General features: G+C 44.9%; 1 protein-coding gene across 1 annotated transcript in view; it reads left to right on the top strand.

Annotated features, from left to right (window-relative positions):
- Positions 1 to 14,420, top strand: part of LOC115327459 — a 75,231-nt gene that overhangs the window by 48,016 nt on the left and 12,795 nt on the right. The window contains exon 2 of the mRNA XM_040206383.2: positions 6,123 to 6,260. Coding sequence (XP_040062317.1) covers positions 6,223 to 6,260 — 38 coding nt within the window. The 5' untranslated portion in view covers positions 6,123 to 6,222. The remainder of the gene's footprint in view (positions 1 to 6,122; positions 6,261 to 14,420) is intronic.

Below are 14,420 nucleotides of genomic sequence, written 5' to 3'. Positions count from 1 at the left end.
TTGAAATTATTTTCGGAATTTATGAAATTTCAAATACACGATTCCCAAAGTTTTATGTGATTCTGTTTTCAGAAAAAATTAAAATTAATCTTTTTGGTTTCCCACAATTTGCTGTGTGGTGTCATGCCTTATTAATTCCAGTGATACTGGAGACTAGCCAACACTGACTATGTTCTGTTTCCCCTCAGATGTAGTGCAGCAGATGCTGTGAGCCATTCCTACCAACCAAGCGCGGTGACTATGTTGCATGACTCGACGCATTCCATGTCGCTTTGTGTTGCCAGAGAGTCAACTGACTTGCTCTTGAGCACTGGATTGACTTCAAAGGCTCTTAGCATGAGCTTCAGTACACCAGAAGGTGAAACAGAGTATAGCAATGTATTAATCTAATTCCACTTTTGTTTGGAGTGGCCTGATACGGCTTTATCTCCAGTTTTATCCACTACGGTTAAATTCTCTGTATTGGCCAAATCTGGTTTAGCTTTCGATTTGACCAAGCATAGTTAGGTATCCGGATTGGTTGTCTCCGGTATAGTTTCCGGCAGGGATGGGCAAAATACATGCAAATATGTATCGAAATACAAATACAAAATACTTCGTCAAAAATGTATTTCATTAGAAATCTAATTACATTTTAAAAACAACATTTAAGTACAAGATACAAATACAACCAAATGTATTTGGCCTCCTCCAAATACTTTTCGAAATACATTCCTCAAAATTTGCGTCAGCGACTTCAGGGCAGCGGCAACGGGTTGTTGCGTATCTCATTTTAATTGTGCATCGCACACTTGGGAGTTACTGTGCGAGGCTCTAGTAACGTAATAGAAATATAATCACAAAAAATGGAATCAGCTTGGACGTAATAGGTGAAAAAAGTACAGAGCTTCAAGCAATTTTTTTTTTGTCGATTACGTTTTGGTATAGACCAACAAAGAACCGAGACGACCAAGACGCGCAGCAGTAGCTAGAGAATTTTTTATTGTTGCAACTCGCACCAGTTCCGGAAATCTGGACGACCCGCGCATTTAGAATGTTCCAGGCAAAAATATGAATGGAAATCAGGCTGGAAAGCATCACAAGTTATTACAGGCACTTATTTAGCCAGTCTGCCTGTGAACGTCGATTTCGTCACTATTCTTGCCCTGGACTAGCACCGTAATCACAAAGTTACTAAACGCTTGTGCTTGATTGAGAGACATTGCATTTGATGCAGAACGTAGTTTTCTTCCTGCTGTGAACACGTCTTATATGAGCAAAATGAGACGTGACAATAAATTTGAGGGATGTATTTTCGCCCACAAAATTGTATTTAATTACAATTGTATTTGAAATACCCACGTTTTAGTATTTAAATACACACGTCAAATACATTACTCAATTTGTAATTAAATACAAATGCAAAATACGCAAAGTATTTGAAATACTGCCCATCCCTGGTCTCCGGATTGGTTGTCTCCGGTTTTGTTTCCGGATTGGTTGTTTCCAGTTTTGTTTCTGAATTGGTTGTCTCCGGTTTAGTTTCCGGGTTCTAGAAATCCTATTTGCCTCCTGTTCCATATGAGTACAGTGCCCTAGAAGTTGGGTAGTGGGCTCAGCGCCCTATCTCCCCCGTGTATTGCGCTGAAGCGGCCGATATCAAAAACGCCGGAGGCGTAGCAGTAGATTCCTCCTAAGCTTCTTCCGCCCACTGCCCGCGATCAATAAAAGCGATAAGAGCCGCCTAGCCGACCTGGTCTGGCCAATGCGCGCTAGAAAGTTTCAGGAGAAAACGCTTACAGCGCCACCGCCGCGTCGACATCAAACGCATCAGGCCGAGCCGTCCCGTGAGCCCACTACAACTGTCTAGGCCACTGTAATATAACTTACTCAAAACTCCGAATTGAATCCGGTTTAATTTCAAACAGATTTTCTTGGTAGCGCTAGCTCCCTTTCCGTAAAAAATAAGGCTAACGAACTTACCAGGGTAAGAAGACGACGACACAAGGCGCACTCGCAACTGAAGTTTTATTTATGGGAAAACATAGTCTTATATACACTTTTAAAAAACACCCACGTCACTTTCCACGTGCCCACTCTTTATCCAAGAATAGGCGCTCTTTTTCTGACAGAGTAACAGAAGGCTCGCTTATGCACTTATCTGCACCCTTCCTTACTGCATACGCCTCATGAATTTCCCTTGTTATCTTTTTGCTGTATCGCCCCAGGATTGCCACGTCATTGAAAACTGGTGTGCACTCACATCGGTTGCAATGCACAGCCAGGTGCCCCGAAGGTGACTGTTTTAAGGAAGCAGCATGCTCTCTAGCGCGATCATTTACACAACGCCCAGTTTGGCCTACGTAAGACCTACCGCAGGAAAGCGGAATATCATACACAACACCGGTGTGACATTCCACGAACTTATTCTGGTGTTTTTTCTTACACTCGTCACTCTTCCCTTCGGGATCATTGATTTTCCTGCATAACGCAGAAAGCTTTTTAGGGGCTGAAAAAACCACACGAACGTCTTAACGTTCCGCCACCTTTTTTTAAGTTATGAGACACTGCCTGAATGTAAGGGATTACAGCAGTTCTTATTTTTTGGCGTTCAAGAACGTTTCTTTCCACACCCCTAAATTTAGGGGTGCGGAAAGAAACGTTCTTGAACGTTAAAAAATAAGAACTGCTGTAATCCCTTACATTCACGCAGTGTCTCATAACTTAAAAAAAGGTGGCGGAACGTTACGACGTTCCTGTCGTTTTTTCAGCCCCTAAAAAGCTTTCTGCGTTATGCAGGAAAATCAATGATCCCGAAGGGAAGAGTGACGAGTGTCCCATTTTTGATCGTGTCTGGTTATTTAAGTCACTCTCTGCATTAGTTCTAAAGAAATATTCCTACCAAATGTATCAGATGTGCACGCCAAGCCCAAACATCATGAAAATTACGAAGAGATTAAATTCGCATGGTGTATTCGAGATAAAAAAAGGTGTGATTTGTCACCGAACTTAAAGTTTTCAAGTCTCACAGCGCAATATGCACAACTGATAGGCCTTTACAGCCTCTGGAGATTGCGGATGACGACAGGAATACCGAAATACCACTCACCACTAAATTCATGTTTCTAGAAGTAATTTCGAAAGCAAAAAGTGCTTACGAAGCTCGTACGAAGCTGGGAGCTGGCTTTACTTGAAGAAAGGATTAAAAGTGCCGTTTGGCGCGGCTCATCTATAAGACAGTGAATGTAAAAATCACATTGGCTGTCACTGGAATTTGTTAGACGTCCAAATATCTATACCGTTTATAGGGCCTCCTCGCGCCCCTCGTTTTACGGGCAACGAGGCTACCAAAGCCAAGTCATGCTGCCACGTGACTCCATGTGAAATCGCAGTCACGTGACACGATGTCAGATTAAAATAACCTGACGTCCTGTAACGTCACTGTTATGTGACCTCCAGTCGCGCCACGTTGTCAGTGAAATCATGACGTCAAACGTCACAGAGTCACGTGACTTTATGGCGTCACGGAAGTCAGGGGATCCTTGACATCACATGAGGCGACACCGTGAAAGCATCATGTCACGCACCATCATCACCTCACGTGACATCATGGCGTCACAGTTCTGGGTCACGTGGTATCATAACGTCACACTGTCACGTGACGTATGATGTCCTATTGCATTACGTGCGTCGCGGTGTCAAATGACGCCGTGGTGTGACGTAAAGTCATGTGAAACTTGAATTCTTATGCATGTATAGCACCCTTGGGATGACTCCATAATGTCAGGTGACCCTGTGACTTCATCCAGCCTACATGCCTCGAACACACGTTGTGGCCCATAAACGCTGTGCGTACGCCCTCACTTGCTCGCGCCCCCTGCTTTGAAACAAACCTTCGTAGAGCAACCGGCTGTCCTGTAAGAGCTCGTTTCAAGCCGCGAACTGTCCCTTGAATTCCACGTGGTGCTCATGAGCTACCGGCGTTGCTTTGACTTTGAATATGATGTATACAATTTGGGATGCCTTGCGGGAAGGTAATTTCATTTCGCACTTATAGGATTACTGCAACGAGGCTTCTTTTTGCTTATTAAAAATATATTTTACCGCACTTTACGATCCATAATTCGGAATTTTGTATAAGTGGCGCTCCGTCCATAAACGGATGTTTTCGCACAAAAACAATTGTTAGTACTTAAGTTGCATTTGCACATTTGTATGGTCGGAGCGGTGAAACTGCGTTGAGAAGCCTGCATACATGTATTGCAATCGCAATATATGTACAAACGAAAGCCATCTTCAACATTGTCGTCAACGAATCGGAGGAGAAATATAACCCCTGCGACAAATGCACGCAGTTCAAAGGATTGGGGCATAAAAATCAAACGGATTGATTCATCTTGACGTGGAATGCCCATATGGTACTTAGTATATACATAAAGATTCACAATTGTTACAGCTCTAGTAATTGCGATAATCAATTTAATAATGTTGATCATTTTCATCTTGCGACCAGGCAATACTGCCCAAGTTAGTCACACCGTGCTGCCCATAAACCACGTGATCGCGATGTGTATACCTGAACGCTCTTTCATTCTACGGGCCCCATGCTGGCCCAAGATTGCCTCGTCATGGTACGATTGCACCTAGATCTCTTACTTCACGGCTACCCCAACGCTACTGTCGGCTCACCCCATGCTCCCTTGATCTTCCAACCAGCATGCACGTACGGGATCGTCGCGGATAACGGCGAGTGTGTTCGTGGTATGCTCTCGTCGTCGCTGGAGCTGGTCGCCAGCGAGTCGAAGTCGACATGACTAGGGGTGCTAAACTCGTCGAATACAAAGTTTGGGCCGAAGTTCACGGAACGCACCGATTGGACGATCCCGACGATGACTTGGCGCTTTTTTCGGCGGCGTCCATTTGGGCGCGCTCCGCTAAATTTGGGCTCCAACTTTGTGTTCGACGAGTTTAGGGCCCTAGCTCCGTGAATCTCTCGATGACAATCACTCTCATCGCTGTTGCGACCAGTGTCGAAGACACCGACGAAGCGAGTGACGCCGTACACTTCGTCTCTAAACCGCGTGCTCGAAACGCGGAAGGTGAACGAGGACGCTGAAGCGAGAGACGCCGAGAGAGTTTTGTCTAAGGGGGGGGGGGGGGGGGGGGGGGGCATGGAAAGGGACGTCGCGGATCTGGCGAGGTGCGTCACCGATTCACCTAGCATGGCGGCCTTCCCGAATGGGGGTCCTGCATAAAAATCAATTCATCCGCAAAACTATCGCCGTCATTACAAAACAAAATTTAGCGAAAATAGAAAAACATACAGTGGGTCCTAACTGTATAGATATTTTATATTTTGTTATTGGCGTGTCCCAACCCTTTTAAAGTCCACACGCTAAGCAAATGAAACGTAAATTAAGCGTACAATTGTATAAAACGCACCAATTAAAAGCTTGAAAAAAAACACACAAAAAAAACGCGACTTATACACTGGAAATTACAGTATATTATATATGGTTTAACTTCCGATTCACGACGCTCAGTTGTGTCCTCCGTCTGAACCCTCCTAGGAACGGCCCATATTTTCTAATGCTCCTGCGTTTTTTCTGGTACCTCCATCAAAAGGGCAGCAAGCCCTCCCGAAATGTCAAATGGTTGTTTGACTGGTTGTGTTTACTTTACGCACCTCTGCCTAAATTTATATGAAACCACTCACAGCCATTAAGGTTTTTACAAGAGCCAGGCAACATAATAGATAATCAGGTTTAATAATTAATACGGAACGGATATTTTAACGCGTCAATTGCATTTTGTTCTTGATTGCCAGGATGTACCGTCTGCATTGTTTTATTTTTTTTTTAGAATTACATACAATCTTTTTTGGTAACAGTTCAATCTCAATACGTCGTTGCGTTTTCAATTATAGATTGTTGTTTTACTAATTAGTTCCTTGCATTTCCGGTTTTTTCTTTTTTTCTCTGATATTGTTTTGTTCAGGAATGGAAACTAGATGCAGGGCCTCATCAGGCTTAGCAATTCTTCCATTTGCCTCCCTACTTAGACAGGTTGACCGAAAAATATTCGTTGAACCGGAACTTTCGTTGAAGCGGGGTTCGACTGTATACCCTTTGCACTCGTTTCAGATGGCTGCATATCACGCTGCTTCGGCCAGAAGGTCTGAAGGAGACGATCTCGCTTTCTTGATGGAGGCAAGACACACTGACGTGGAGTTCCTGGTTGACAATGACTCCGACCCGCCCCAGATCTTCAGGGCTCACAAGGTGCTTCTTGCCATGCGGAACGAGGTCTTCGAAGCCTTGTTTTACGGAAATGATTCCAAAGCGCTTCAGTATCGCGTCAGCGGCCTACGTGCAGATGGATTCTTTACTCTCCTCAAGTAAGAACGATATTAATATTAAGAGTGAAACAACATTGTCATAGGCCACGCCGACATTGCCACTACAACTTAGTGTGGAAACTTCGAGGAGTGGCTCCAACACGCACATCAGAACCGAACTGTATTAGAATGCCTGAATGTCGCTCGCTGGCTGCACCTTGCTAGAGTGGCGACAGCCTTTAGATGGACAAGTGCCGCCTTTTCCTGACTGCAGCCTCCGTTTTGCTTCATGCCTCCTGACTGGCACTAACTAGAAACGCACACTTGACAAGAGGCCTGATTTTGCGGGCTCTCACAGTTCTCACAAATGGTCATGCTCAATACTTTCGTAAACAGTTCAAACAGCTGCATACAAAAGAAGGAAAGATGGCGGCTCCGCTAACAGAGGACAGAGTTGTACTTCACTCTGGAGTGGCCGGCAGCCCAGAAACATTAAGGCATGCCTAGGGTAACTCTATAGGCTCTGCTTGCAGAGCAACACTGTCGCGTTCCTTTTCCTTTCGCCACTAACTCCGAATTAGCGTAGAAGCGGTCACGTGCGCCGAGCTGGATCTAATTTACATGCGGGAAGGCGAACTTTCAGCTCCCTAGTTCCGGGTGGAGAATTTTTCTTGCTTTGTGTTCGCGAAATATACATCCTACACTAAAATCGAACGGACTTGAAGGTTTCTTGGCCATTGAACATTATGTGTAGTCACTGGGTACAGTATAATGGCGTTGCTTTATAAAGCGAACGATGTTTATAAACATAACTTCTGAAGTCTGGGAAGCAAACAACACGGCAGACGATCGGGTTGCTTGCGTCTGCTGCTCTCGCGGAGTGATACGCGACCGGCACATCCGGGCACCTCGGACCAGAAAACAGCGCGCGGCTAGGGCTTGCGAAATGGGGAATACTCCGTTCTAACGAAGGCATAGAGAAACATCAGAGACAAATGACAGGACGACGAAGCACGCGTGGCGTATCGCCGCACTATATCTTCACTGCTCCGCACGCTGCCTAACAGCAACGCTATTCGCGCCCTCAGGGCTCCCGCAGAAGCGACGGTCGCTTCCCGCAGTGCGGCTTGGATCCGGCATGGCCGTCCTGGTAGCGCCATTGCAACTTCCGCTCCGCATGCGGAGCATAAATACAGTCATACCTCGGGAAACTTCTCTCATGAGTGCACTGACTCACCTCAATCACCCTCACCGATCAGGCATGAGGTGAGGGTGAGCGAGTTTGTAAGCCTCGAAACCTCACGAGTTCAAGGTTGAGTAAGAGGCGTGAGGTCGTTGAGTTCATGAGTTCAGTGAGGGGCGTGAGTCCATGTTGTCGGTGAGTTCACAAGTTAAAAAAAAAAGAGACGAAAAGTAGACGAACGATATTAGTACGTTTTGTTTTCAGCAATGCTTGGTTGGTCCTATCAGCTCGTAGCATCGGCTGCACTGTGACTTTAGAAGAACAGTGTACGAGAAGAAAATAAAAAAAATTCGACATTTTTCATATTTTCTAATTAACGCAATGGCGCTGCAAGAAAACGCCAGCACATAATGATTCAAACATTATCACGCACATACTACACTCCGTTCACGATTAAGCTGAGACTAGAAGCTCCGCCTTGAGCGCGAGCTCGCGGGCTTCCGCAGTGCTTTGGTTGCGCGTGCTTGCGCGTTCACACTGGGCAGAAAATTTGCGTTGAAGGCGGAGCTTCTAGTCTCAGCTTAAGGGTGAACGGCAGTATTCACATTTCTGATGGCGTGCTTGAAGTCGTATATCTCTACTGTGTGATGCACGTTAAAGACCCCAGGCTAGTGGTGGTACTGCACTGGCTAAATTTCTCATCTACATCTTAAACCAGTGTCGTGTGTCCTCAAAGGCAGACCGACCTTATAATGTATAAGCACGAACGTGAAATATTTTTCTTTTCTGATGGTGTGCTATGAACCAACTTTTTTTCTTCTTGTGCTGGTTATGTCAAATATTATAGACATAATTTGACATACGGACTTGTACATTATTTCTGTAGCATATTTTTCCCTTCTTCCCTCAGCTACTGGCATGTAACGTGTCTTGAACTGAATATGAAAAACTTTAATGTGGTTAGCGCTTCATAGCACAAGTAATCAGCAAAACGTTTTTTCTTCTTCTATATATTTCCTATTTGCAGCAAGTACAAGCAATCCACTAACACCCTGAAAAACATCCGAATTATGCTTCAAATTTTGCCTGGGACCATTTTTTCCGGCTTTGCGCTTGGGACCATTTTGTCCAAGGTCATTTTGACCGGGACCATTGCGTCCGGGATTATTATGCCGAAAAACATTTTGTCCGAAACCATTTTGTCCGGATCCCGTATGCAGCAAATTCGTCTACGCGCGACACAACTGCAGAACTGTCCCGAAGGGTAAACACATACACACGGCGTCGATTCTTGATAGGTATCCAAGCGTGCGAAGGAAGAGACGCAGCCCTTCGGTGTGCCAAATGTGCTCTGATTACGTCGCGAGACATGCGTTCGACGAGTTGTGCATTTTTGTAGTGTTGCTGCACTTTCGCGAAACATTTCACGCGTTCTCAAATATAACTGCGACCGTTTACACAACGTTTTAAAATACTTCTGTGACTCACGTCGCACAAGCAGAGAAGGTGTTTTCCAGAACGCTGCCGCCCAGCCTATATAGAACGCTCCAGAAGGTCGACTTTCTGTACCTCCAAGATGGCCGCTACGGAACTTCCGGTGGCCGCAATTGCGCTGCAGTGACCAAGAGGGGACACGCGATCACAAATTGTCATAGAGATGAGTGGTTCGTCGGCTAACGTGAGCGAAAAACTCGGTTTGTCTGCAACGAAGCGCTTTTCGCAGAGGAAATAAAACAAGAAAACACCGTACGTCGTCTGTTAAATAAGAGACCAGGAAAAGTGATGATAGTGTGATACAAACTGAGCGCAGCGGCGACGTGAGACCGGACGCGGGCTGAAATTGTGGTCGTCAGCTACTTCTCGGTTAAAGTCATCGACCACTCAACCTTCGTTTACAAATCTCAAGTTAAAAGCCATCGACTGCTAACTGTTCTAAGAACAAGCACATCAGATGCCGCCAGTCCTTTCTGGAGATTTGTGAGTTGGCGAATCCTTCTCATCAATATTTTGCGGGAACGGATAAAAAAATGTTTCATTGCTTGATTACGCGCGAGCTGTGACGTCACGTTGAATCAGCATCCGAGAACGCCCTCGCTCTCATCTTTACCAAAACCGGACACCAGCGGCTTCATGAGCAATCGCCGAGCCTCCTGAGTCCACCCCTACACGTTTGTTCACTTCAAGAACCACAGTGAAAAAAAAAGTCCGGCTCTTCGCGGAGGATTTATAATTTCCCCCTTTATATGGAGAAATAAGATATATGTATGTGCATCCTAGATTAGCTTTGCATCATTTTACCGAGACATTACATATTTCAAGCGCTAAAAGCACTGTTTCAATTCCTTCACAATCAAATCTTGTAGGAGCGCAAAACTTCCTAATTTTTAATCTGAGAACGCGTGTAGCTTCCCAGCATTGCGTACGTTCACGCGGACCAAAAAACGGACGCGTGAACGTCCGTTTTCATTCTTTCCTGGAATGAAAACCACCCTTACGCCCCTTCCCCCAGGTTTTCATTCTCACTGGAATGAAAATCTGGGGGAGAGGTGTAATAAATGCCAAACATTTCGCTAGCTTATTAAAACTAATGCCATTTTGCCTGTATGATTTGTCACGAATGAAAGATAGCCGCCTCGGTGGCTCCGAGACGAGAGGGTCCTCATGTCGCCGGTTCGAATCCCGGCCGAGGTGCCCGCAATCTGACGGACGCTTATTGCGGAGAAGGCGCCGTGTAACCGAAATTTCGGTTGCACGTCAAGAGATCCCCAGGTGGTCGAAATTAATCCTCAGTCGTCCGCTGGGCCAACGACGTGCCAGATGCCCGTCACTGGTTTTGCACGTAAAACCCCCAAATTTGACTTTAGGAATGAAGGATCTCCTCTGCGCCGTCGCTCGATGGCGCGCGGCTCCCAGGATGTGCCATCAACGAATGTAACTAGATCAAATTCAGCTGGCGAGCTTCCTAAAACACCTGGCACCTTTCTGTGGCGCGTCCGCTTGGTGGCGCTCGTTATGCTATCAGTCCGGACTGTGGACTGGAGCAGCGGAACCGGCGAAACGTTGGATGGACATCGCCTGCGGGGGAAGGTGATTCTATATTGGTGTGTATGGTAACCATGCAGTTTAAGCAAACAATTGGCTGCGGAAACAACTGTTGTTGGTTGTCTATAAATTGCGAAAGCATTTGTTATGAGACTCACGACGTACCTCATCTGTGAATACGACGACGCAAATTTCAAGTAAACACTTTATATTATGAAGATTTTACGATGCAAACATTGACGTCAGCGGGACTGCAGCTTCCCACTTTGAAATTGAGTGATTGCTTCGTCTCTGCGTAATCATATAATATTCTGTCTCTGTGTAATTGCCTAATGTTCAAGCTGTTTCGCCACCATCGTTGCAGCTTCGTGTGTGTGCCTTGTCCTGTCTTTGTGTAATCGTTTAATATTCAAGCTGTTTTACTACCATCATTGACCATGTACAGACTCCAGATTTTTTAACGACATCGCGCTAGCGCTGACTGGCGGTATATCGGCGCCTCATTGCGGCGTGAAATAGCAGGTCAACGAGACTACGCGCGTGTGGCACGAGGCACACGTCTAGCCTCGCTGACACTCTGTTTCAGGCCGCGATAAGGCGCTGATTTACCGACCGGTCGGCCTTCTGGAGGCTGTACCTACCAGCTCAAATGTGAATGAGTCATTACTGCTGCTCCGTGTATGCGCGGCTTGGGTTTATCTAGTTGTGCCACTGCCATGAGTGATTCCTTCGTAGCTTGTGCTCGAATGTGAATGTGTGCGTACTGTATGCACGGCGCGGGTTTATCTGCTTGCTAGAAGGACGTCGAGGAAAACGTTCTAAAGGACTACGTCAAAGACGACCTCTAGGTTGACCTCTAGGGATTTCTCAAGGAGGACCTCTAGAACAACCTCGAGAATGACCTCCAGGACAACATCCTAAAGGACGACGTCTAGAACGACGCCAAGGATGACGTCAATGACGTCAGGTTCTTTAAGAGAGTGCGAATCTGAATTAGTGCGTACTGCAGCTCCGCATACTCACAGCGCATTCGAGGCCAGATTCCGTATCGCGAAAACCGGGTGAAATAGCTAAAGAATGCTATCGCATTCAAAGAGCGCCATTCGAAACCTGTCTTCCTCCGTTGCCCATGGAAGCGTTGCCACTGGCGGTGCTATAGGGACGCTATCCTACTGTACTGTTCGTCTGCAGGGAACCGTGGAGGCCACCAACGCTCCTATGTCTATCACTTGACAAGCTCCGCGGAAGAGCGTCGTTCGAAAACAGTTCTTGTCTGTTACTTGTGCACTAGTGATGCAAAACTGCCTATTTATAGATTGACTATCGATATTATCGATAGTTTTTCGATAACTATTGATAGTGCCGCAGAACTATCGATAGGCGACTATCAATAGTACTATCGATAGTTTTTTTTACTATAGATAGTAAAATTTCTGGTTACTAGCGATAATATCGATAGTACAATCGATAGTTCTGTACCATTACAGCGAACACAGTTGCCGCACCGCCGCTCGCCTCCCTTCCTCCTCTCTTCGCCCAAACTCCCGTCTTCGTCATCACTGAAAGCTGAACCAAAGTTGGAATTGTAAGTGCTTGGGCTAGTTGGTGTCCCATTTGAAAAAAAATATAAAATAAAATAAAGCGAGACAAGGAGAACAGGGCGCGGCGCAAACTACTATAGTCGGTTACAAGTCAAGAAGGTAGGAGACGCTCCTCCCACAAGTGTGATGCGCCCGTTTCAAATCTCTCCGCAGTCGAAAGAAGAGCTCACTGGAAACGCTCCTTGTTCCGCTTCAATGGATTCCCACTTGTCTCCGATCCCCCTTTTTAAGAAAGCGACCTTTGTATTCATCGGAGAGGGAACCGAGCCCCTGAAAGCAGCCTTTGTATCCATCGGGGGGGAAGCTAATCCCCGAAAGTCGTATTTGTTTCCGTCGGTGGGGGAGAACTCTAATCTCCCTCTCGTGGCTTCCACAATGCTAAGTCAAAGTAGAAAAATAAAGCAAATATGTACAGAAAGGCAAGACCCTCCTCGCCCGTTGGCCGCGACGTCAAGGAAACGGTGGGACGCTATTGGATGCGGAGGTGGCGGAGGGATATCCGATTCCCTTTGAGGGGCATTTGCCGCTACCTTCTTAACCTGTAACTGACTATAGTGTCACAAAATTATTGTTAGTAAACCGACGACAGTACTTTCGATGGGTTTACGATAGTGTCGATAGTTTTCCGATAGTCGATTAACGATAATTTTCCGTTAGTGAACTATCGAAAGTACCAGAGTGTCGAACCGATATTTTTATCGGTTCGGTTCGGGTTCGGGTTCACGGCTTTTGGTTCAGTTCCGGTTCAGTTCCGGGGCGCAAAAAATAACGGTTCAAACCGGTTCGAACCGGTTTGAACCGCTAAATTGAGATCATATTTTCCGCGTTGTTCTGTCAATAGGCACTATTTAGGCCGTGAAACTAACTACTGTAAACGATCTGATTTTTGCGAGGACCTATTTTTTTAGAATTTTACGAATCGCCTACAATTCGCGAAAAATGGATCCCGCGAACAATTTCGCTAAAATGTAAAAACATTGGAATTTATATTGAGATTCCACCGCGTCGATAAAATTACAACCCGCGAATTATTTTAAAACTTAAGCTTTCACCTAAATCGCGAAATATTGAGCCCACGAAAAGTAAGTCATTTAGAGTATATAGTTTTCTTTTTTTTATCGTTTGTTCAATCCAGTTTTATTTTCAGGTACCAAAATTATAAAATTCTGTTATTTATTCCTACACAACAAGGAAAGAAAATCTACATTAACATACAAAACGTCGTGTTTATACGACTCAACATCCCTTCGTTTACCAGAGTCACATACATTGTACCTGAATCGAAATGTTTTCGCGAAGTGAAGTAGGTTGCCTAAAAAAACCGTGATTGGTACAACCTTGTATCGCAATATTAGAAGTTGAATCGTTGTTTTGCCCTCAAACTAAGGAATTAATTGCAGTGAAGAAAATCATGAAATGGGCACCTCGTCGCCATATATATCATGATATCTGTTTTACGGATTACGTTGCACAATATATATATAATAACGAGACGACTGAGCTGAAGGGAATATCATTTTCAAAATATCACGAAAGTCACGAGACAAGCCCTTCCAGTCTATATTTTATAGATACACTAAGCGACAATCACAATGCTTGTTTTTCAAACCAGCATTGTTTGCTCTCAGCACCATGATGCGGGCGACGAATCATGCAAAAAGGAGTGGCTGAAATTGTTCACTCTAATCTATGAGCACTTTCGTACTGAGATCGAATCTCACCTAAAACAGTGCTTACCCATGTAAACATTTTCTTATATTGGATAAACTGGCATAGCCGGTTGAGGTTTGTTCTTGACAAGATGCCGGTCAATTTAGTCTGCAAGTAAGCATCCCCCTCGCTAATTGATGATTTTTGTTAAATAGAACAAAGTGGTATTTCATGCTCTACTCAATTTGGAAGCTACTTAATTGGACACTTTCTTACAGTTTGCGTGTGTAATCGTCATAGTTCCACCATTCGTCCCAGTGTATTTTGTTTTGGTTCGACCCACAGACACGTAAACGTTCTGTTTAACAGATAAAAGCCGCGATAATAAACTTGTATATATTTGAGAAGTTATATATGCGTGAGGAACACACAGGTATTTAAATTAGCTTCAAATTAAAAAAAAAATATTTAAACTTTCCCATATTACCTTTAACGTGTCTATAGAGGATTAAAGCGCCGAAAAAGATTTGCAGGACATCTTTCAGATAATTTGAAGGTGCGTTTACTTATATGTGTATCTTTGAGGGGAGGATTTTTTATTTATGCTGCCAAATCTTCAGACAGGAAT

This window comes from Ixodes scapularis, unplaced genomic scaffold, assembly GCF_016920785.2.
Source record: "Ixodes scapularis isolate PalLabHiFi unplaced genomic scaffold, ASM1692078v2 PGA_scaffold6__148_contigs__length_123643588, whole genome shotgun sequence".
NCBI lineage: Eukaryota > Metazoa > Arthropoda > Arachnida > Ixodida > Ixodidae > Ixodes > Ixodes scapularis.
The sequence above is the reverse complement of the archived record's forward strand: the minus strand, read 5'-3'. Positions and strand labels throughout refer to the sequence as shown.